Raw genomic sequence first — 24,551 nt, forward strand, 5'->3', positions numbered from 1 at the left:
ATGAGCAATATATGCCCCTACAGCGCCTAAGTCTATTCTTAGACATTGTAAGTACAGTTGTGGCCATATTAAGTATATGGTCTGGGAGTTTGTCAAAAACTAACTCCACAGCTCCAAAATGGCTACACTGAATACTGGGAAGTTTGGTATCAAACTTCTCAGAATAATAAACCCGCACTTATGCCAGTGTTGGATTTATTAAAAAAAGCACACAGAGGGCATCTTAGAGATGCCCCCTGTATTTTACCCAATTGTTCAGTGCGGGACTGACTGGTCTGTGCCAGCCTGCTTGTAAGGAAATGCCTCCTTGGCATGGTTACCCCCTGACTTTTTGCCTTTGCTGATGCTATGTTTTGAATTGAAAGTGTGCTGAGGCCTGCTAACCAGTCCCCAGCACCAGTGTTCTTTCCCTAACCTGTACTTTTGTATCCACAATTGGCACACCCTGGCATCCAGATAAGTCCCTTGTAAATGGTACCCCTGGTACCAAGGGCCCTGATGCCAAGGAAGGTCTCGAAGGGCTGCAGCATATCTTATGCCACCCTGGAGACCCCTCACTCAGCACAGACACCCTGCTTGCCAGCTTGTGTGTGCTGGTGAGAACAAAACGAGTAAGTCGACATGGCACTCCCCTCAGGGTGCCATGCCAGCCTCTCACTGCCTATGCAGGTATAGATAAGTCACCCCTCTAGCAGGCCTTACAGTCCTAAGGCAGGGTGCACTATACCATAGGTGAGGGCACCAGTGCCTAAGTTACTATGCCTAAAAGACACATCATACACTCAGGGCAACAAAGTGGACGCCCACCTGGCTCGCCAGCTCCGAGCGAAAAGAGAATAGGAATACATAGGGGACATTTCTCAGTACACTGGAACCCTTGTAAAATCCGACCCAGAAAAGACATACACTTTTAAAAACGTCTATCTACAACAGACTCTACATAGCTGAGCAGGCTGACGCACACTTCCAATTATAGTATCTGATAGGGGTGGCCCTCCCTCAGGTGACACAGGCACAAAATGAAGTATTGGGGAAACCATTTAACGAGGAGGAAGTACGCATGCTATCAAATCCTTAAAACCTCACAAAGCACCAAGCCCAGATGGCTTCAATGCTCAGTTTTACAAAATGTTCAGTTCTGACCTGGCTCCACACCTAACCACTCTGTTTAATTATATTGTCGAATCGGAAGCAGTCGCGCCCACCATGAGCAGAGCTTAGTGACAGTCTTGCTGAAACTTGAAAAAAAAAAAAAAAAAAAAAAAAAAAAGCACACCTTGGATGTCAAGCTCTATGCTAAAATCTTTGCTGTGCAACTAGACAATATGATGCAGAATTTGATCCACCCGGATCAATCGGGCTTCATTAAGGTAAGACACACTCAGTAATTTGAGACCAGTTATCCGCCTAATTGAGAGTCACTAAAAAGCAGATACCAGCGACTGTTTAGTCTTGGGTAAATTGGCCCTTCCTATTCCTAACAACAGAACACTTTGGTTTCTGCGAGTCATATATTACAATGGTCTGAGTGATTGATTTATTCAGCCCTGCAATCTAGAGTCCTAATCAATGGGGTCAGTTCTGAGCCCTTTCACCTCGGAAGTGGGACAAGATAAGGCTGTCCACCCTCCTCACTACTGTTCGCTCTCCGCGTCAAACCACTTGCTGCCTAAATCCGAGCTAACCCAGAAATCCAGGGTCTAAGGGTTGGGGCTACTGAGCACAAAATATCTTTATTTGCAGGCGATATACTCCTAAACTGGACTTTGCCCTTTTTCTCACTAGGATCTCTCCAGAATGGATTGTAGAAATTTGAGGACATAAGCCGGCTTCAGAGTTAACCTAACTAAATCCTTCATCCTTAATTTTGCACTACCTATTACCGATTATGGTGACCTTTAGTAGCCTTGCCCCTATTCAAGTGGGTGAAAAAAAGAGATTGCCTACTTAAGTATAAAACTCGCATCCAGCTTATCTAACATCTACCAGGCCAACTACATCCCATTTTTGCATCAACTGAAAATCGACCTCAGGCGTTGGGCTCCCATGTACATCTCTTGGCTGGCCCGTATTAACACCCTCAAGATGATGGTGTTACCCAAGACTCTTTAGCTTTTTCAGGCTCTCACCATTGCGTTAGAAGGGAAGTTTTTCTTGATACTACGCTCCCTCACCAAAAGCTTTATCTGGAAAAAACGTAGAGCTAGACTACCATTCGAACTTCAAAGTCTGTATACTGAGGCTGGAGGATTAGCTCTTCCCAACTTTCAACTACAATACAAAGCAGCCCAACTAAGGGTCATAACTGAGTAGTCCCTCATGATCATACAAACACTGACTGCATATGGACAGAGCTGTTGGTTGGCTTATCTGGGATGTACTTTGGAAACCTAAATCAGAGACCCCCTCCAAACACCTACCTGCCCCCTCAAGAATGACTGAGAGCTTGAGATGAGGTCAACACATTGGTGGAATGGACTAATTTCCCCTCTCCATATAAACCTATAAACTTTAACCCTGTCTTTCCAACAGCAATGAAGCCAGGGCCCTTAGACGCTTGGAAGGGAGGCAGGCTGTCTGAAACTTTCAGGCATATTCCACAAGTGGGATATCTTGACATTTGAAAACTGCAAATGCAACTTTCATTTAACTGACACAGAGCACTTTCATTATCCCCAACCAAAACACTGGGTAATGCACACAAAGGTTAGACAGGCGGCCACCTGAGATCTCACACCCATTGAAGAATTTGTCAAGAAGGCCGTATGCCTTAGAGCAACGGTACTCAAAGTACGGCCCGCGGGCCGCCAGCGGCCCCACGGACCTAGCTTGGCGGCCCGCGAGACAAACGCCATATCATAATGGCAGCAGTAGGCCCTCCTCTATGTTTACATACGGCGGCCATTGTTTATGGCGTTGCCCTGAAGATCCTGGAAGCCAAAGCCCCATAAAAGTCAGAGCTTGCAGCTAACTTTTACAGGGCTTTGGTCGTCTGCTTCCTGTCACCGGCTCCACGTCTGCTGCCCGCCTGCCTGCCTGCTGTTCCACATTTGTGGCATCTTCACAGTGCTTTGAGTCAGGTAAGGCTCTTTGGTTATTTATTTATTTGTTTTTAATGTAGTGTGTGTTACTCGGGTAGGCATGAGAGCAGATTGCGCTGTGTGTGTGTGTTACTGGGGTAGGGGTGAGAGCAGATGGCGCTGTGTGCAGTTGGCGCAGTGTGTGTTACTGGGGTAGGGGTGAGAGCAGATGGCGCTGTGTGTGTTACTGGGGTAGGGGTGGGAGCAGATGGTGCTGTGTGCAGATGGCGCTGTGTGTGTTACTGGGGTAGGGGTGGGAGCAGATGGCGCTGTGTGCAGATGGCGCAGTGTGTGTTACTGGGCTAGGGGTGGGAGCAGATGGCGCTGTGTGCAGATGGCGCTGTGTGTGTTACTGGGGTAGGGGTGGGCGCAGATGGCGCTGTGTGCAGATGGCATTGTTTAGCATTGTTTTGAAAAAGGGGGTGGGGTGGTTGTTGCCCCCTCTAAGCCCCGCCCCCCGCTGTCACTTCAGTGCGGCCCTCGGCCGCAAACCATACTGCAATTTTGGCCCCCGAGAAAATGTTTGTGAGTACCCATGCCTTAGAGGATCCATATCCTTATTGTGTTCCTTGCTATTAAACACTCTTCACATGCCACAACCATGTCATATTCTATTTTAGAAACAGACTCTGGAGACAAACATAGTAGAAATGCAGCGGAAAACACGACGGAAGGGCATCCGTAAATATAACTATTCAATAGGCATGAAGGAGGCAATCTATAAAGCTATGTATGATTGGTATCTGTACCCTACAAAACAAAAAAGTATTCCCAGAGGCGTCCAATCTATGCTGGAGAGGGTGTGATCTGCTGGGTGACTTCTGCCCATTTGGTGGGATTGCCCGATGATTCACCCATTCTGGGTTGAAATACTTGCGCAAGTTGAGGCTATTTTGGGGTACCCTATCCCAGACACACTAGACTTTGCCCGGCTACGTCTGAGAGATGACATGCTGACGCATCAGACTTAAGGGGACAAAGCGATTACGTGATTCTGCCTATGTGCAGCCAAAATGGCAATATCTGTGGCATGGAAGAAAAAGCAAGCCCCAGTGCTAACCCAATGGCGTGCCCGTCTCTGGCAAGAAGTCGCGCTGGAGGGAATGGCGGATATTTTCCTGGACGACTTCAAACACTTTGTATTCACACGGACTGCAACAATAAGCCCAACATCTGTTTCAGTTCTGAGGCATATTTTGTAAGCGCAGTGTCCCAAGGGAAGATGGTATACTGTTCTCCCCCCTCCCGATGGTTCCACTCACGGCCAGCAACATAAGTACCATACTTTCTTCCATTCATTTACTATCTTATGGTTCTCTTTTTTCCAGTTCATTTAGTTTTTTGTTATGCAAAACCGGGACTTATGGAGAGTTAATGAGAGCCGAAGCAATTGGGGTACGGGGAAGGGGATTGTTTTTACTTTTTTTTTGGGGGGGGGGGGGGAGAGAGGGGGGAATATGCACCATGATTTTGTTGTAATTATTGAATTACCGCAGTAACATGTACTGCACCTATTTGGTCATCATTTGACACTACCTGATTCTGGAGGTTGCGGACATGTTACTGTGGTTGATGGTGCTTTTTCAACTTTGTTCTATGTTGTATAAATAAAACCTTAATAAACAGTTTTCCCCAAAAAACCTTACGTTCATTCTGCTCACCATTGCCATATATCTGGTAGCGATTCTCGGAAAAGTTGCTCCTAAAGCAAAAATCTGAACTCCTCAAAACATTTCGGGAATGTTGCAAAAACTGGAAGATGTGGTTTTTCAAAGATTCTCAAGAGACCTGGAAAGTCTTTGTTGTGCCAAGCCGCCACCTCCCCCCCCCCCCCCTTTTTTTTTTTTCTTCCTTTTTTTTTTCCCCAAAGTCACCTTGGCTTTATTCGAGCAGCCTCTTAAAACTATTGGCTCGAGACAGTCAGTCACTTCTTGTCCTGTGCCCAGTGGAGTATTTGCGTCTCCCCTAATACAAATGGGGGAGAGGGTGTGTGTGTGTATTGCGCCTCTAATCCAGAAATGCACGAGGGACAATTTGCAGTTGCATTCCTCTGTTCCGCCTGGCTTTCATGTGCTTCCGGTACATGTTACCACAGTGAACCTAGACCTGTTGATTTTACCAGTGCCTGTTGTCAAAATGTCTAAACAAACCTCGATTTTCAAAACTACATTGACATCCCACTGGTATGCAGACTATCCTCTGCGAAGCTTCTAAGAATGTGTTGATCAGCGCTTCTGGCCTGTTCTAGCCAATTACCATAGTGAAGAAACCTATCAACCATATCTGGAGGCCGAATAGCAGCAGAAACAATTTGCAAAAGCTATACATTGGAGAAGTAAATGCACTCTATTTGCATTCTATGCCAAATTCGCCCCGCGCTCAAAAACTCAGGTGTTCATCATAATAAGGCTAGCATAATGCTAGCATACTTCTGTCAGACTGGCATTGTATAGATAGGACATACAGAAAATGTGATCACGCAGAGGAAAAAGACCATTTCAATATACAAAACACTTTTCTTTCTATCCGGAAAAGAACAAATAGTGTCCAGGGTGTTGCTTTTTAAGTTGAGCATAGCTGCACGCAAGCGCTGCTTTTCTGACGTGTTGGTATGTATCTGGGCTTTAACCACGCCCATCACTATCACATGTTCCTGGGCTTGCCCTTCAAATATCCTTTATTTTTGTTGTTAAATGCTTTACATTTGTCCCTCCTTGGGGTGGTTTGGTTACCGCCTTGGACATCCCCCCCCTCCCCCCCCTCCCCTGTTACATGGCTAATTGCACTTTTGCCCATACGTTTGACTGCAAGCAAACTTTCCCTTTGTGTGCTGCTTCTCGCTGATGCCGTGGCACTTTGAATTGGCTCGCTTGTGTGAAACTATATTACTTTTAATTTTCAATTTATGTGGCAAGAAATGTCCCGTTAGGAGTTTACAACGCTAATAGCTCTAACTAGTCACAGCTCGCGCTAACCTGAAAGGAAGCGGGAAATGGCAGCACGTGCGCGGGGGGTGAGAGAATTAAATAAAATTTAAAAAAACAACTTGCCTCCTCTGCCTAGCCTCTCCCTGTCCCTCCCTCCCTCGACTGCAGGCATAGGCCCAGGCCCCCAGCCTGCCCTCCGTCCCATTCTTACTCTGCTCAAAGCAGCATCAGGATTGGCTGGGAATGCCCAGTCAGGGCGCTCCCAGGCAGATTGAGAGCCTGTCCAGGCTCTCTCCAGCCCAGCGAGAGATCCCTGTACGCATGTGTATTTGGCCGGCCCGAATATGCCGGCCAAGCACACATGCGTTCTGAGGGAGAGTGCACAACACTTACCACTCCCCCTCCCCCCTCCCCTCAGTGCACATCACCCCGGTGGCTTGTCTTCCATAGAAATGAAAGACCACCGAGGGCCTACTGCGCACTCCCGTCTGTGTGCCTTTTTTTTGTCCGTGCGTGTTGCGAATGTTCGATGGGCTCTGGATATTTGGTTTCGTGCGTGCACTTTGTGTGAAATTGTCTGTTCAACCCCCGGAGGTCGGATGCTGCAGGAAGTGGATGTTAGCGGCCACCTGGTTCTTTCATGTTACCTGAGGAGCACGAACAATATTTCTTGTGTGTCCTGTTGTTGGTGCCGACATGCGCACACACATTCAGGGTTAGTCCCTCAGTAGCACATAGAAAGGCAACGACACATTCTTCAACACGCATCCTCTCTCAAACATACATGAGCACAAAGGAAATGTGGACATTCAGATACACACCATCCAAGCGCATCTACTCTGAAATTCTCTCCACACTTAATATTATATTCACACTAAAACTATAAATCTTAGATGTATACGCGCCTACACAATGAAATGCACACACAACCAGGCATAAAATCACTTCCTATTCACCTCCTCACACCTCACACTCGCTGTCGTGTAAACCACAAACACAGAAACCGAGACACGCCCACGTGCTTGCTCAAGTGTGGCTGTGCACACCCATCTCCAGAGGTACTTGGCTTTGCAACATAAAAAATCTAAAAGGGATCTTAAATTACATACTCCTTAAGCTACTTCAAACTGCAATATTCTGCTTGAAATGGTAAGAAACGGCATTCATCAAATATATGAAAGATGTTCTTCACTGAATCAGTATAACCTTCATACATCTGCAAGTATTGAGAGCTGTAGTAGTTTTTTACTTCAAGGCCGGAAAAATAATCTCTGCTTTATATACCTGCGTGTGCATGTTATGTTTTAATAAAATAAAACATAATTCCCATGTGTACAGAATACAACACGTAAAAAGTCGGTCTCCAAAACTCAGAAATGCATCTGTTAAGAGTGCGTGCGCACTGCTTTCCTGCAGCTATCCATCCACATGATGTTCTTATTCCGGCACCATGTATTAACCTTCGCAGCAGAATTCATTTGACACACATGCAAGGCCAGACTAGTTGTAGGACAGGATCGAACTGGACTGACAGTTGTTAAACAGTTTCCCTACTGGGCATGGGATATGTTGAAAAATGCTGGTGCTTTATAGTTAGAATTGCTGCTACCATTATTACACTCCATATTGTGGAACAGTCGCGCAGTAGCCACCCTCGCTTCGTTCATTTGTCAGGGTTGCCGAGCTTTTCTGTGGTGGTGAACAGCACAATAAAATGGAGCAGAACCATCAGTGACCTAGCAGTTCCTCTCTTCCTCCGAGGAGAAACCTAGGCCAGCGGTTCTTAACCTTTTGACTGCTGTGGACCCCAGCTGAAACATTACTGGAATCCGGGGTCCCCAATTGAGTCCTTATTGGAAGCTGGGGACTTTCAACTTAAGCAAGTTCTATGCTTTGAACCCGAAAACAATACAAAAAACAAGTATACCCCCAAACAGATACCTAAACATTGAAATGTTCGCTATCAAAATTGGAAAAGCTTTACAATTTTCTATTTGCTTCTTTATTTGTATTTCCTTCTTTAATTTTAATGCTGTTTAATTTTGTGAAACAGTCACAGACCCCCTGAATAGGTATTGCAGACTGTCAGGGGTCCACTGATCAGATGCTAACAACCACTGACCTAGGCTATTTCAATACTTGAGAACATATTAATCCAACAAGGAGCTTGAAGTCTTTCAGAGAGAAAGATTATTCAGGATTGATGTAACAAATGAGGCCTTATGTAATGTAGATTCTTCTGGCACACTCCATTTTACCAAACAAATAAATGGAGATCTCCCTACCGATATCCTGTTATGCTTGTTTACATCTTTGGAGACTGAAAAGAGGAATAACACAATTATGTAGCCTGGAAAGAATTTGGTGGTCTGTCCACCACGCAAGCTAGAGATTGTTCACTGTGTGTAGGAAGTTGGCTCTGTATGTGCTATTTCAAAGTAAGGAATAGCATGCACAGAGTCCAAGGGTTCCCCTTAGAGGTAAAATAGTGGTAAAAATAGATAATACTAATGCTCTATTTTGTGGTAGTGTGGTCGAGCAGTAGGCTTATCCAAGGAGTAGTGTTAAGCATTTGTTGTACATACACATAGACAATAAATGAGGTACACACACTCAGAGACAAATCCAGCCAATAGGTTTTTATATAGAAAAATATCTTTTCTTAGTTTATTTTAAGAACCACAGGTTCAAATTCTACATGTAATATCTCATTCGAAAGGTATTGCAGGTAAGTACTTTAGGAACTTCAAATCATCAAAATTGCATGTATACTTTTCAAGTTATTCACAAATAGCTGTTTTAAAAGTGGACACTTAGTGCAATTTTCACAGTTCCTAGGGGAGGTAAGTAGTTGTTAGGTTAACCAGGTAAGTAAGACACTTACAGGGCTTAGTTCTTGGTCCAAGGTAGCCCACCGTTGGGGGTTCAGAGCAACCCCAAAGTCACCACACCAGCAGCTCAGGGCCGGTCAGGTGCAGAGTTCAAAGTGGTGCTCAAAACACATAGGCTAGAATGGAGAGAAGGGGGTGCCCCGGTTCCGGTCTGCTTGCAGGTAAGTACCCGCGTCTTCGGAGGGCAGACCAGGGGGGTTTTGTAGGGCACCGGGGGGGACACAAGTCCACACAGAAATTTCACCCTCAGCAGCGCGGGGGCGGCCGGGTGCAGTGTAGAAACAAGCGTCGGGGTTGCAATGTTAGTCTATGAGAGATCTCGGGATCTCTTCAGCGCTGCAGGCAGGCAAGGGGGGGGTTCCTCGGGGAAACCTCCACTTGGGCAAGGGAGAGGGACTCCTGGGGGTCACTTCTCCAGTGAAAGTCCGGTCCTTCAGGTCCTGGGGGCTGCGGGTGCAGGGTCTCTCCCAGGCGTCGGGACTTTAGGTTCAAAGAGTCGCGGTCAGGGGAAGCCTCGGGATTCCCTCTGCAGGCGGCGCTGTGGGGGCTCAGGGGGGACAGGTTTTGGTACTCACAGTATCAGAGTAGTCCTGGGGTCCCTCCTGAAGTGTTGGATCGCCACCAGCCGAGTCGGGGTCGCCGGGTGCAGTGTTGCAAGTCTCACGCTTCTTGCGGGGAGCTTGCAGGGTTCTTTGAAGCTGCTGGAAACAAAGTTGCAGCTTTTCTTGGAGCAGGTCCGCTGTCCTCGGGAGTTTCTTGTCTTTTCGAAGCAGGGGCAGTCCTCAGAGGATGTCGAGGTCGCTGGTCCCTTTGGAAGGCGTCGCTGGAGCAGGATCTTTGGAAGGCAGGAGACAGGCCGGTGAGTTTCTGGAGCCAAGGCAGTTGTCGTCTTCTGGTCTTCCGCTGCAGGGGTTTTCAGCTGGGCAGTCCTTCTTCTTGTAGTTGCAGGAATCTAATTTTCTAGGGTTCAGGGTAGCCCTTAAATACTAAATTTAAGGGCGTGTTTAGGTCTGGGGGGTTAGTAGCCAATGGCTACTAGCCCTGAGGGTGGGTACACCCTCTTTGTGCCTCCTCCCAAGGGGAGGGGGTCACAATCCTAACCCTATTGGGGGAATCCTCCATCTGCAAGATGGAGGATTTCTAAAAGTTAGAGTCACCTCAGCTCAGGACACCTTAGGGGCTGTCCTGACTGGCCAGTGACTCCTCCTTGTTTTTCTCATTATTTTCTCCGGCCTTGCCGCCAAAAGTGGGGCCTGGCCGGAGGGGGCGGGCAACTCCACTAGCTGGAGTGTCCTGCTGGGTTGGCACAAAGGAGGTGAGCCTTTGAGGCTCACCGCCAGGTGTGACAATTCCTGCCTGGGAGAGGTGTTAGCATCTCCACCCAGTGCAGGCTTTGTTACTGGCCTCAGAGTGACAAAGGCACTCTCCCCATGGGGCCAGCAACATGTCTCGGTTTGTGGCAGGCTGCTAAAACTAGTCAGCCTACACAGATAGTCGGTTAAGTTTCAGGGGGCACCTCTAAGGTGCCCTCTGTGGTGTATTTTACAATAAAATGTACACTGGCATCAGTGTGCATTTATTGTGCTGAGAAGTTTGATACCAAACTTCCCAGTTTTCAGTGTAGCCATTATGGTGCTGTGGAGTTCGTGTTTGACAGACTCCCAGACCATATACTCTTATGGCTACCCTGCACTTACAATGTCTAAGGTTTTGTTTAGACACTGTAGGGGCACCATGCTCATGCACTGGTACCCTCACCTATGGTATAGTGCACCCTGCCTTAGGGCTGTAAGGCCTGCTAGAGGGGTGTCTTACCTATACTGCATAGGCAGTGAGAGGCTGGCATGGCACCCTGAGGGGAGTGCCATGTCGACTTACTCGTTTTGTCCTCACTAGCACACACAAGCTGGTAAGCAGTGTGTCTGTGCTGAGTGAGAGGTCTCCAGGGTGGCATAAGACATGCTGCAGCCCTTAGAGACCTTCCTTGGCATCAGGGCCCTTGGTACTAGAAGTACCAGTTACAAGGGACTTATCTGGATGCCAGGGTCTGCCAATTGTGGATACAAAAGTACAGGTTAGGGAAAGAACACTGGTGCTGGGGCCTGGTTAGCAGGCCTCAGCACACTTTCAATTGTAAACATAGCATCAGCAAAGGCAAAAAGTCAGGGGGCAACCATGCCAAGGAGGCATTTCCTTACACAACCCCCCCCCAAACGAAAGAGGATGAGACTAACCTTTCCCAAGAGAGTCTTCATTTTCTAAGTGGAAGAACCTGGAAAGGCCATCTGCATTGGCATGGGCAGTCCCAGGTCTGTGTTCCACTATAAAGTCCATTCCCTGTAGGGAGATGGACCACCTCAACAGTTTAGGATTTTCACCTTTCATTTGCATCAGCCATTTGAGAGGTCTGTGGTCGGTTTGAACTAGGAAGTGAGTCCCAAAGAGGTATGGTCTCAGCTTCTTCAGGGACCAAACCACAGCAAAGGCCTCCCTCTCAATGGCACTCCAACGCTGCTCCCTGGGGAGTAACCTCCTGCTAATGAAAGCAACAGGCTGGTCAAGGCCATCATCATTTGTTTGGGACAAAACTGCCCCTATCCCATGTTCAGAGGCATCAGTCTGCACAATGAACTGCTTAGAATAATCTGGAGCTTTGAGAACTGGTGCTGAGCACATTGCTTGTTTCAGGGTGTCAAAGGCCTGTTGGCAGTCCACAGTCCAGTTCACTTTCTTGGGCATTTTCTTGGAGGTGAGCTCAGTGAGGGCCGTCACAATGGATCCATATCCCTTCACAAACCTCCTGTAGTACCCAGTCAAGCCAAGGAATGCCCTGACTTGAGTCTGGGTTTTTGGAGCTACCCAGTCCAGAATAGTCTGGATCTTGGGTTGGAGTGGCTGAACTTGGCCTCCACCTACAAGGTGTCCCAAGTAAACCACAGTTCCCTGCCCTATCTGGCATTTGGATGCCTTGATAGAGAGGCCTGCAGATTGCAGAGCCTTCAAAACCTTCCTCAGGTGGACCAGGTGATCCTGCCAGGTGGAGCTAAAGACAGCAATATCATCAAGATAAGCTGTGCTAAAGGACTCCAAGCCAGCAAGGACTTGATTCACCAACCTTTGGAAGGTGGCAGGGGCATTCTTTAAACCAAAGGGCATAACAGTAAACTGATAATGCCCATCAGGTGTGGAGAATGCTGTCTTTTCTTTTGCTCCAGGTGCCATTTTTATTTGCCAGTACCCTGCTGTCAAGTCAAAGGTACTTAGAAATTTGGCAGCACCTAATTTATCAATGAGCTCATCAGCTCTTGGAATTGGATGAGCATCTGTCTTGGTGACAGAATTGAGCCCTCTGTAGTCCACACAAAACCTCATCTCTTTCTTTCCATCTGTGGTGTGAGGTTTGGGGACTAAGACCACTGGGCTAGCCCAGGGGCTGTCAGAGCGCTCAATGACTCCCAATTCCAGCATCTTGTGGACTTCCACCTTGATGCTTTCCTTAACATGGTCAGACTGTCTAAAGATTTTGTTCTTGACAGGCATGCTGTCTCCTGTGTCCACATCATGGGTACACAGGTGTGTCTGACCAGGGGTTAAGGAGAAGAGTTCAGGAAACTGTTGTAGGACTCTCCTACAATCAGCTTGCTGTTGGCCAGAGAGGGTGTCTGAGTAGATCACTCCATCTACTGTACCATCTTTTGGGTCTGATGACAGAAGATCAGGGAGAGGTTCACTCTCTGCCTCCTGATCCTCATCTGTTACCATCAACAGATTGACATCAGCCCTGTCGTGGAAGAGCTTAAGGCGGTTTACATGGATCACCCTTTTGGGGCTCCTGCTTGTGCCCAGGTCCACCAAGTAGGTGACCTGACTCTTCCTCTCTAGTACTGGGTAAGGGCCACTCCATTTGTCCTGGAGTGCCCTGGGAGCCACAGGCTCCAGAACCCAGACTTTCTGCCCTGGTTGGAACTCAACCAGTGCAGCCTTTTGGTCATACCAAAACTTCTGGAGCTGTTGGCTGGCCTCAAGGTTTTTGGTTGCCTTTTCCATGTACTCTGCCATTCTAGAGCGAAGGCCAAGTACATAGTCCACTATGTCCTGTTTAGGCTCATGGAGAGGTCTCTCCCAGCCTTCTTTAACAAGGGCAAGTGGTCCCCTTACAGGATGACCAAACAGAAGTTCAAAGGGTGAGAACCCTACTCCCTTCTGGGGTACCTCCCTGTAAGCGAAAAGCAGACATGGCAGGAGGACATCCCATCTCCTTTTGAGTTTTTCTGGGAGCCCCATGATCATGCCCTTTAATGTCTTGTTGAATCTCTCAACCAAGCCATTAGTTTGTGGATGGTATGGTGTAGTGAATTTATAAGTCACTCCACACTCATTCCACATGTGCTTTAGGTATGCTGACATGAAGTTGGTACCTCTGTCAGACACCACCTCCTTAGGGAAACCCACTCTGGTAAAGATACCAATGAGGGCCTTGGCTACTGCAGGGGCGGTAGTCGACCTAAGGGGAATAGCTTCAGGATACCTGGTAGCATGATCCACTACTACCAGGATATACATATTTCCTGAGGCTGTGGGAGGTTCCAGTGGACCAACTATGTCCACACCCACTCTTTCAAAGGGCACCCCCACCACTGGAAGTGGAATGAGGGGGGCCTTTGGATGCCCACCTGTCTTACCACTGGCTTGACAGGTGGGGCAGGAGAGGCAAAACTCCTTAACCATGTTGGACATATTGGGCCAGTAGAAGTGGTTGACTAACCTCTCCCACGTCTTGGTTTGTCCCAAATGTCCAGCAAGGGGAATGTCATGGGCCAATGTTAGGATGAACTCTCTGAACAGCTGAGGCACTACCACTCTCCTAGTGGCACCAGGTTTGGGGTCTCTGGCCTCAGTGTACAGGAGCCCATCTTCCCAATAGACCCTATGTGTTCCATTTTTCTTGCCTTTGGACTCTTCAGCAGCTTGCTGCCTAAGGCCTTCAAGAGAGGGACAGGTTTCTTGTCCCTTACACAGCTCTTCCCTTGAGGGTCCCCCTGGGCCTAAGAGCTCAACCTGATAAGGTTCAAGTTCCAAAGGCTCAGTTCCCTCAGAGGGCAGAACTTCTTCCTGAGAAGAGAGGTTCCCTTTCTTTTGCTGTGTTGCAGTTGGTTTCCCAACTGACTTTCCTGTTCTCTTGGTAGGCTGGGCCATTTTTCCAGACTCCAGCTCTACTTTTTCACCCTGTGCCTTGCATTGTGCTCTTGTTTTCACACACACCAGTTCAGGGATACCCAGCATGGCTGCATGGGTTTTTAGCTCTACCTCAGCCCATGCTGAGGACTCCAGGTCATTTCCAAGCAGACAGTCCACTGGGATATTTGAGGAGACCACCACCTGTTTCAGGCCATTGACCCCTCCCCATTCTAAAGTAACCATTGCCATGGGATGTACTTTTCTCTGATTGTCAGCGTTGGTGACTGTGTAAGTTTTTCCAGTCAGGTATTGGCCAGGGGAAACCAGTTTCTCTGTCACCATGGTGACACTGGCACCTGTATCCCTCAGGCCCTCTATTCTAGTCCCATTAATTAAGAGTTGCTGTCTGTATTTTTGCATGTTAGGCGGCCAGACAGCTAGTGTGGCTAAATCCACCCCACCCTCAGAAACTAGAGTAGCTTCAGTGTGAACCCTGATTTGCTCTGGGCACACTGTTGGTCCCACTTGGAGACTAGCCATACCAGTGTTACCTGGATGGGAGTTTGGAGTGGAACCTTTCTTGGGACAGGCCTTGTCTCCAGTTTGGTGTCCATGCTGTTTACAGCTATGACACCAGGCCTTTTTGGGATCAAAGTTTTTACCCTTGTACCCATTGTTTTGTGAAGAGGCTCTGGGCCCACCCTCCTGTGCAGGTTTTTGGGGGCCTGTAGAAGACTCTTTACTATTTTTAGTTTTGGTTGTCTCATCACCCTTCTGCTGGGGAGTCTTTGTGACCCCTTTCTTTTGGTCACCCCCTGTTGAAGTCTTGGACACCCTTGTCTTGACCCAATGGTCCGCCTTCTTTCCCAATTCTTGGGGAGAAATTGGTCCTAGGTCTACCAGATGCTGATGCAGTTTATCATTGAAACAATTACTTAACAGGTGTTCTTTCACAAATAAATTGTACAGCCCATCATAATTACTTACACCACTGCCTTGAATCCAACCATCTAGTGTTTTCACTGAGTAGTCAACAAAGTCAACCCAGGTCTGGCTCGAGGATTTTTGAGCCCCCCTGAACCTAATCCTGTACTCCTCAGTGGAGAATCCAAAGCCCTCAATCAGGGTACCCTTCATGAGGTCATAAGATTCTGCATCTTGTCCAGAGAGTGTGAGGAGTCTATCCCTACACTTTCCTGTGAACATTTCCCAAAGGAGAGCACCCCAGTGAGATCTGTTCACTTTTCTGGTTACACAAGCCCTCTCAAAAGCTGTGAACCATTTGGTGATGTCATCACCGTCTTCATATTTAGTTACAATCCCTTTGGGGATTTTCAACATGTCAGGAGAATCTCTGACCCTATTTATGTTGCTGCCACCATTGATGGGTCCTAGGCCCATCTCTTGTCTTTCCCTCTCTATGGCTAGGATCTGTCTTTCCAAAGCCAATCTTTTGGCCATCCTGGCTAACTGGATGTCCTCTTCACTGGAGTTATCCTCAGTGATTTCAGAGTTGTTGGTCCCTCCTGTGAGGGAACCAGCATCTCTGACTATTATTTGTGGAGTCAGGGCTTGAGAAGCCCTGCTCTCCCTAAGTAGGACTGGAGGGGGGGAATTTCCCTCCAAGTCACTATCTTCATCCTCTGAGTTGCCATCCTCAGAGGGGTTGGCCTTTTCAAACTCTGCCAAAAGCTCCTGGAGCTGTACTTTGGTAGGTTTGGGGCCCATTGCTATTTTCTTTAGTTTACAGAGTGACCTTAGCTCTCTCATCTGTAGATGGAGGTAAGGTGTGGTGTCGAGTTCCACCACATTCACATCTGTGCTAGACATTATGCTTCTAAAAGTTGGAATACTTTTTAAGAAACTAAAACTGGTTCTAGAATCTAATTCAAACTTTTACAAACTTTTAAACTCTAAAAGAAATGCTAAACAGGATCTAACACAAGGCCCTAGCAGGTCTTTTAAGAATTTAGCAAACTTTTCAAATTGCAAAAATCAATTTCTAATGACAATTTTGGAATTTGTCGTGTGATCAGGTATTGGCTGAGTAGTCCAGCAAATGCAAAGTCTTGTACCCCACCGCTGATCCACCAATGTAGGAAGTTGGCTCTGTATGTGCTATTTCAAAGTAAGGAATAGCATGCACAGAGTCCAAGGGTTCCCCTTAGAGGTAAAATAGTGGTAAAAATAGATAATACTAATGCTCTATTTTGTGGTAGTGTGGTCGAGCAGTAGGCTTATCCAAGGAGTAGTGTTAAGCATTTGTTGTACATACACATAGACAATAAATGAGGTACACACACTCAGAGACAAATCCAGCCAATAGGTTTTTATATAGAAAAATATCTTTTCTTAGTTTATTTTAAGAACCACAGGTTCAAATTCTACATGTAATATCTCATTCGAAAGGTATTGCAGGTAAGTACTTTAGGAACTTCAAATCATCAAAATTGCATGTATACTTTTCAAGTTATTCACAAATAGCTGTTTTAAAAGTGGACACTTAGTGCAATTTTCACAGTTCCTAGGGGAGGTAAGTAGTTGTTAGGTTAACCAGGTAAGTAAGACACTTACAGGGCTTAGTTCTTGGTCCAAGGTAGCCCACCGTTGGGGGTTCAGAGCAACCCCAAAGTCACCACACCAGCAGCTCAGGGCCGGTCAGGTGCAGAGTTCAAAGTGGTGCTCAAAACACATAGGCTAGAATGGAGAGAAGGGGGTGCCCCGGTTCCGGTCTGCTTGCAGGTAAGTACCCGCGTCTTCGGAGGGCAGACCAGGGGGGTTTTGTAGGGCACCGGGGGGGACACAAGTCCACACAGAAATTTCACCCTCAGCAGCGCGGGGGCGGCCGGGTGCAGTGTAGAAACCAGCGTCGGGGTTGCAATGTTAGTCTATGAGAGATCTCGGGATCTCTTCAGCGCTGCAGGCAGGCAAGGGGGGGGTTCCTCGGGGAAACCTCCACTTGGGCAAGGGAGAGGGACTCCTGGGGGTCACTTCTCCAGTGAAAGTCCGGTCCTTCAGGTCCTGGGGGCTGCGGGTGCAGGGTCTCTCCCAGGCGTCGGGACTTTAGGTTCAAAGAGTCGCGGTCAGGGGAAGCCTCGGGATTCCCTCTGCAGGCGGCGCTGTGGGGGCTCAGGGGGGACAGGTTTTGGTACTCACAGTATCAGAGTAGTCCTGGGGTCCCTCCTGAAGTGTTGGATCGCCACCAGCCGAGTCGGGGTCGCCGGGTGCAGTGTTGCAAGTCTCACGCTTCTTGCGGGGAGCTTGCAGGGTTCTTTGAAGCTGCTGGAAACAAAGTTGCAGCTTTTCTTGGAGCAGGTCCGCTGTCCTCGGGAGTTTCTTGTCTTTTCGAAGCAGGGGCAGTCCTCAGAGGATGTCGAGGTCGCTGGTCCCTTTGGAAGGCGTCGCTGGAGCAGGATCTTTGGAAGGCAGGAGACAGGCCGGTGAGTTTCTGGAGCCAAGGCAGTTGTCGTCTTCTGGTCTTCCGCTGCAGGGGTTTTCAGCTGGGCAGTCCTTCTTCTTGTAGTTGCAGGAATCTAATTTTCTAGGGTTCAGGGTAGCCCTTAAATACTAAATTTAAGGGCGTGTTTAGGTCTGGGGGGTTAGTAGCCAATGGCTACTAGCCCTGAGGGTGGGTACACCCTCTTTGTGCCTCCTCCCAAGGGGAGGGGGTCACAATCCTAACCCTATTGGGGGAATCCTCCATCTGCAAGATGGAGGATTTCTAAAAGTTAGAGTCACCTCAGCTCAGGACACCTTAGGGGCTGTCCTGACTGGCCAGTGACTCCTCCTTGTTTTTCTCATTATTTTCTCCGGCCTTGCCGCCAAAAGTGGGGCCTGGCCGGAGGGGGCGGGCAACTCCACTAGCTGGAGTGTCCTGCTGGGTTGGCACAAAGGAGGTGAGCCTTTGAGGCTCACCGCCAGGTGTGACAATTCCTGCCTGGGAGAGGTGTTAGCATCTCCACCCAGTGCAGGCTTTGTTACTGGCCTCAGAGTGACAAAGGCACTCTCCCCATGGGGCCAGCAACATGTCTCGGTTTGTGGCAGGCTGCTAAAACTAGTCAGCCTACACAGATAGTCGGTTAAGTTTCAGGGGGCACCTCTAAGGTGCCCTCTGTGGTGTATTTTACAATAAAATGTACACTGGCATCAGTGTGCATTTATTGTGCTGAGAAGTTTGATACCAAACTTCCCAGTTTTCAGTGTAGCCATTATGGTGCTGTGGAGTTCGTGTTTGACAGACTCCCAGACCATATACTCTTATGGCTACCCTGCACTTACAATGTCTAAGGTTTTGTTTAGACACTGTAGGGGCACCATGCTCATGCACTGGTACCCTCACCTATGGTATAGTGCACCCTGCCTTAGGGCTGTAAGGCCTGCTAGAGGGGTGTCTTACCTATACTGCATAGGCAGTGAGAGGCTGGCATGGCACCCTGAGGGGAGTGCCATGTCGACTTACTCGTTTTGTCCTCACTAGCACACACAAGCTGGTAAGCAGTGTGTCTGTGCTGAGTGAGAGGTCTCCAGGGTGGCATAAGACATGCTGCAGCCCTTAGAGACCTTCCTTGGCATCAGGGCCCTTGGTACTAGAAGTACCAGTTACAAGGGACTTATCTGGATGCCAGGGTCTGCCAATTGTGGATACAAAAGTACAGGTTAGGGAAAGAACACTGGTGCTGGGGCCTGGTTAGCAGGCCTCAGCACACTTTCAATTGTAAACATAGCATCAGCAAAGGCAAAAAGTCAGGGGGCAACCATGCCAAGGAGGCATTTCCTTACACTGTGCATCACTAATTTGTGAAATGTTGGCCTCTGGTGTGGGGTAACTAACCACCTTAGCACCACTGCACCCCCTATGGTGTATGGGGGACCCGTTTCACTTTTGAATTGTGCTTTAAGGAGATCGTGTCCCCGCTGAATATTTCTGCATTTATGTACAGGTTCTAATAATGATAAAAGATAGGGTTAAGGAATTGGTGTTTTTTTTCTCCAAGAAAGCTGTTCTCCAAATATGGCTTCAAAACACTAGGCAGTTTATCAAACTATGCTTTGTGTTACAAGCCACAATAATTTGCTTTGGAAGGAGAGGGTAAATTGGTTAAATGAGTTTATTATTTTTTGTTTCTTTTTTTTTGTTTTTGTTTTGTTTTGTTTTTTGCTTGGGCTGATCAGGTATTTGAATTAGTGAGACCGATGGGACCACGTTTTCTTCGTGGTTTTTACTGTTAACAGCTATCAAAGCATGTGCCTCTGAACTACAACCATACAGATTGCTCCGTTTAGTTTTCACAGTTAAATGGATCTCTCCCATACATGCTTGTGTATTGTAGTTTCAGCAGGTATTTGGTACATGATGTGTAATTTCACCCGTGATCAGGTTTGTTTGCCATTAACAAATTTTAAGGCGAACTTAACATCCCAGAAAGGAATGGTGGTAGAATCCATTTCTTCAACCACAGTAACCTCAAGTGGGTTTTTGGAGCTAACCATTGCCAATTCAAAGCTATGTAGCAGATATGTTAGCTAGATTTGGTTGTTTGGAAAAGGATCACTGTTTGTAGTTCTAAAGTCCATTCCACACTTGTGTGTGGCTGCCTGACATCACTTACTGAATTACGATAGACCTACTTATAACACTATTGTACTCTTAGGTTGATAAAAAACTGTATTTGTTCTGATTCCTGCACTCCTGAGCGTAATCATCTTCAGTAATGATGAAATCCAGGGATGCTGTTATTTTGTGAATCGGTATGGTAATGTACCACTTACAGTCTACGGTTACTGTATTTGCAATTAATTTTGCAAGATTTTGTACTCTAATCTGCATCTTTTTGTTGCTGTTTGCTATTCTCTGTTATGGTATGAAGGGTTTAAAAAAAGAAAAGTAACCTAGCAAGTAACATTTTGGGTATTTCAGAGTGTCTTGCTGCACTGATATGTTTTGTGGGATGTAAATAAACAGTGCATGAGTGTAAGTGACAGGAGCTACAGAAAAAAGGTGGTGAGGAAAAGGAAATAGAATGCCTTTCCTCTCTTGTATTGTGATGGAAGCTGGAAATTCAGTCAATCCATCTGCATTTTGGAAAAGCCAATGTAGTGGGGACTCTGAAATCACCCTAAGTTTTGTCGTCAAAATAATTTTTGACGAAGTTGGTTCAGTGTCCTTCCATCAGTTAACAGCCCCCCAATTAGCACAAGGTGCAAATCGGGGCCATAAAATCTCATGTTTGTGTACACTGCCTCTTACTTTTAGGTTGAGCATAACAAGTGTTGCAAGCACTGCTTTTCTCGCCATGTATTTTATTCTAACCACGGCTATCTCAAACCCATCACTTTCATTGCATCCTGGGTCTGCCTTTCAAAAATACTTGATGTTGTTGGTAAATGATCTCCGTTTGTCCTGCCTTGAGGCTGTTTTGTTACCACCTTCGTGACTGACCCTGTTACATGGATTATTGCACGATCGGGAAGGTGCCTGAGTGTAGCACACTTTTTTTTTTTTCTTTTGCCTTGCCGCATCGCTCATGTCTGTTTCTTTGTATTCCTTGGTTTGGGGCACCTTGCTGTTTCTTTGTGATGTCTGCAGTGGCTTTTTTTTTTGGTATGCAGTTTTATGTAGCACGCACCCAACATGAATTTATTGGAGCGCTTTATCGGGTTTTTTGTTGTTGTTTTTTTTTGTTTTGTTTTATATAGAGCGAAGTCTATACAAAGGTATTCCATTGCTTTACATGAAAACATTCAATTTAGTAGCAAGGGGAGGTTAAGTGATTTGCTTAGAATCACAGGATGTTGAGCTGGCGTTGAAACTTGAACCATGTTCCCCAGCTCCAAAGTCAGCAGCTCTGCCTCTTTCGCCACATTCTCTCCCTTAGGGTTCTTTGTCTGGTGCATGTTAGGGCAGTTTGGGGAATAACTTGTTTTTTTATATAGTGCTTGGTAATACAGGTTCTGCCATTTCATAGCACTGCAAAGCAGGTTCCTTTCTTAACAAAATCGCTATGGCGAAAGGTGTTGTCTTCAGAAATGGTGGAAAATGAGTTGACTCCAGACCCAGGCACTTCACAGCCTCAAACTTGATAGCAAAAAAACATCTAGCCTTTGAATGTAAATTGGCCTTTTCAAATAGAGTACATTTAGCGCAAACTCGATACAAAGGTATTACAGCACTTTACATGAGCACATTAATTTTTGGTAGCAAGGGGTATTTAAGTGACTTGCCCAGAATAACAGGATGTTGAGCCGGCGCAGAGACTTTAACCATGTTCCCCAGCTCCAAGGTCAGCAGCTCTGGCCCTTGTGCCACATCCTGTCCCCTGCTGTTCTTTGTCTGGTGTGTATTGGGGCAGTCTACGAATAACTAATTTTTTAAAATACAACGCTTGGTAATAGAGATTCTGCCATTTCATAGCGCTGCAAAGCAGATGCCATTTGCCATTCTTAACAAAATTGCTGTAATTTATTTGAAATTAAGCTGCCCCTTCTGTTCTCTTTGTATACAGTGTTTTTAAAAGTTAGGCAATGTAGAGGAATAATTCCTTGAAAAGTTTAACACAGACCTATATGGTTGCCGCCTTTTCTTTTTTCTTAACTTTGTTGACCCCCTCATTCTGTGGGTTAAATGTCACGAATGTGCCTCTTTGTGGCTTTTTTGGTGCTATAAAAGTTTAGGTAAACACACTAGAAAGATTTTCCTCACAGCCAGTCTGTAGGAATGAGTCAAAACACTCCCAAGATGGCAGCCTTGTTGTGTCCTCTGTCCTGCAGCGACAGGCCTGAAAGGGTGGTTGCGGCACCTGGCATACATCCACTACACTCCAAACCAAAACACATAGATAAGACATTGTCATTTACAGCGCCAGTAGCTCGAAGTCTCACAAATGCGAGTCCTACTGCATTGCAAATGCTTGTTTATTGTAGAATCTTTGCACAAAAAGGTGGTTTACAGTTGAAAAGCTTGTCAGAATTATGAAAGCATATTCTTGTGTTATTTTTTTCTTTTCCCCCCCAGTTTCTGTCGGTCCTCACTGCTATTAAGGCATCTCTTCCATCTGCACTAAGTTGAGCCTTTAGCGGCGGTTAAGCTTCTTAAATTGTTTTTTTGTTTGCTTTAATACCATTTCCGTCCCTTTCTCTTGAACCTTTGGCCCTGACCTAACAACATTTCATTGTCTTAGTTTTCAGTTGACCAAAGAAATGGTGATGGAGAAGCCAAGTCCCCTGCTGGTCGGGCGGGAGTTTGTGAGACAGTACTACACTCTACTGAACCAGGCACCTGATTATCTGCACAGGTAAACCAGTCTTTCTGTACTGTAGGCCACAGAGTTAATTTCTACTGCCGCTTACTTTGCCTGACTCCACTTGCGACACTACAGTTTACTGTGATAATGCTGTCTCTCTTCATGCCGTAATGCTGGATATATTGACTATTTAAGAAAGACAACTTAAAGATTTGAGAATGGATTTGGGTTGTTTAACCCTTTATCTCCAGTGGCGTTCTTGAAATAAAAGTACCTTTTGTTAAAAATAAGACAACTGCTTGTATTTTTTTTCCCTTTTGCCAGGTTCTATGGAAAAAGTTCTTCCTACGTCCATGGAGGCTTGGATCCCACTGGAAAACCTGCAGATGCAGTGTACGGCCAATCTGTAAGCATTCTGCATAGATGTGAAGTGTGCTGTGTGCTTGTGACGCTTGTAAGTGTAGAGAGTCTAGTGTATCTCGAACTTGTCAGTTTGCTGTAATACCTGTTTCTACAAAATATCGTGCACTCTTTAGTTTCGTTTAGCAGTTTTTCATGAAATGAGACTACTTTGAAATAATGGGCAATTTACAGATGTTAGTTGTGCATCTTCACATTGAAAAGGAAATGCTATGGAAGGAAAGGGCTACAGTAATAACACATTAGCTTCTGGGCCCTTCCACCCCCTGTCAGTGCTGAACCCTTTTTTGGCTATTTGTGGTAGCTTTCGCTTAAGGCTTCATAACTTTTTTTTTTTTTTTTTCTTTTTCCACATAAGGTATCTACATCAAATTTGTGCCCTATTTCCAACATTGTGGGCATTCTAAAGGTACCCAGGGTTTGTGGATTCCCCTGGTGGGGACCGAGAAATTCTGCAAGATACAGCTACAATTTGGGTTTTTGAGGAAGAATGGGAATAAGGTGCTGTAGAAGAAAGCATCTGTTTTTTGGGTTTTTTTTTCTCCTGCAAATGGCATTAGCAAAAGGTTTGTGGTGCTAAAAACGCCTTCCCAGTTTTCAGGAATAGGCATACTTGAATTAGAAAATCTAAATTTTCAGCACAGTTTTGGCATTTTACCAGGACATACCCCATTTTCACTATATTTTGTTCTTTTAGCCTCCTTCCAGTTATTGACAGAAATGGATGTGAAACCAATGGTGGATCCTGGACAACTAAACATTTCTGAAAAGTAAACACAATTCTGAATACAGCAAGGAGTCATTTGTGTTTGTCTTCTTGCAATGCAAATACTTTTCCTCGTGACTGCAAAGTTCCAGGATTTTGTAAGGTGAACTGTCTGACCCATGTGAAATGAAAGGTTTTTGGTATCCGATTTTTCCTAACAGAACATTTCTATAACAAAGTCAACTTTACAAACATTTCAAAATATATTTCAGTAGCTGTGAAAGACCATTTTTTGTACTTCTCTGTGATGAAAAAATATTTTAATAGGATGAAATAGTCAGAACACTTTACTTGGTGATGTGCAAATGATAAATGTTTCCTGAAACCTAATTTTCACAAATCATTGTAAATACACTGTATAGTTTTATCAGTAGAGCTGCAAGTGGCCAGTTCTTGAAAATGTACTCTGTAAATGACAACACACTACCCAGCATACTTTAGTAATATATTTATTAAAAGTAAGTGTTTAAACAAAGACTGAGAAACACTTCTGCCCGATGGCAAAGCTATTAGTAAACTAAGAGGCAAGTCATGAATGGATCATGTGTACCCTCAATGTGGTCTAAATTTATTATACATGAAGCAAACGTTTAGTGTATTCAATCAAACAAAAGAGGATTTTTTTTTTTTTTTTATACAGCAGAAATGCTGAACTCACATGTTTGCAGGTACACTCCTATGTGAGAATGATGAGAAAGGTGGCTGTAAAAAACATTTGCCTAGGATCACGCAATCTGAGGCCCATTTCCGGGTTAAGTACATTAGTTAGGTTGAGTAGGTTATTTAAGCTACTCGACCTGCAGGTCTAGTAACAGTTTTATGATTTTTCGAGGCCTGACATAGTCAATTGGCAAAAGCTTGGCTGTGTCTACTTAACATCCAGTGTCACCAGTAAAAGGTGGAATTTGGGGCTGAACTAAATTGGGGGCCTGCCAAGAGAGTACTCTGTGCTTGCTGCCGCATGCACCTGCTCTCTGGCTTGGGCTAACCCTCTACTGTCCCGCTGCACAAACTGTGCTTGCAAAGGGACAGCATGACTGTCCTCATAG

The 24,551-nt window shown here is 46.1% G+C and overlaps 1 protein-coding gene across 1 annotated transcript in view; it reads left to right on the plus strand.

Moving 5' to 3' along the window:
* G3BP1 (G3BP stress granule assembly factor 1) overlaps positions 1-24,551 on the plus strand; it is a 506,090-nt gene that overhangs the window by 36,388 nt on the left and 445,151 nt on the right. Inside the window, exons 2-3 of the mRNA XM_069199592.1 lie at positions 22,254-22,367; positions 22,641-22,722. Coding sequence (XP_069055693.1) covers positions 22,273-22,367; positions 22,641-22,722 — 177 coding nt within the window. The 5' untranslated portion in view covers positions 22,254-22,272. The remainder of the gene's footprint in view (positions 1-22,253; positions 22,368-22,640; positions 22,723-24,551) is intronic.

The sequence above is a fragment of the Pleurodeles waltl genome, chromosome 7 (genome assembly GCF_031143425.1).
Source record: "Pleurodeles waltl isolate 20211129_DDA chromosome 7, aPleWal1.hap1.20221129, whole genome shotgun sequence".
NCBI lineage: Eukaryota > Metazoa > Chordata > Amphibia > Caudata > Salamandridae > Pleurodeles > Pleurodeles waltl.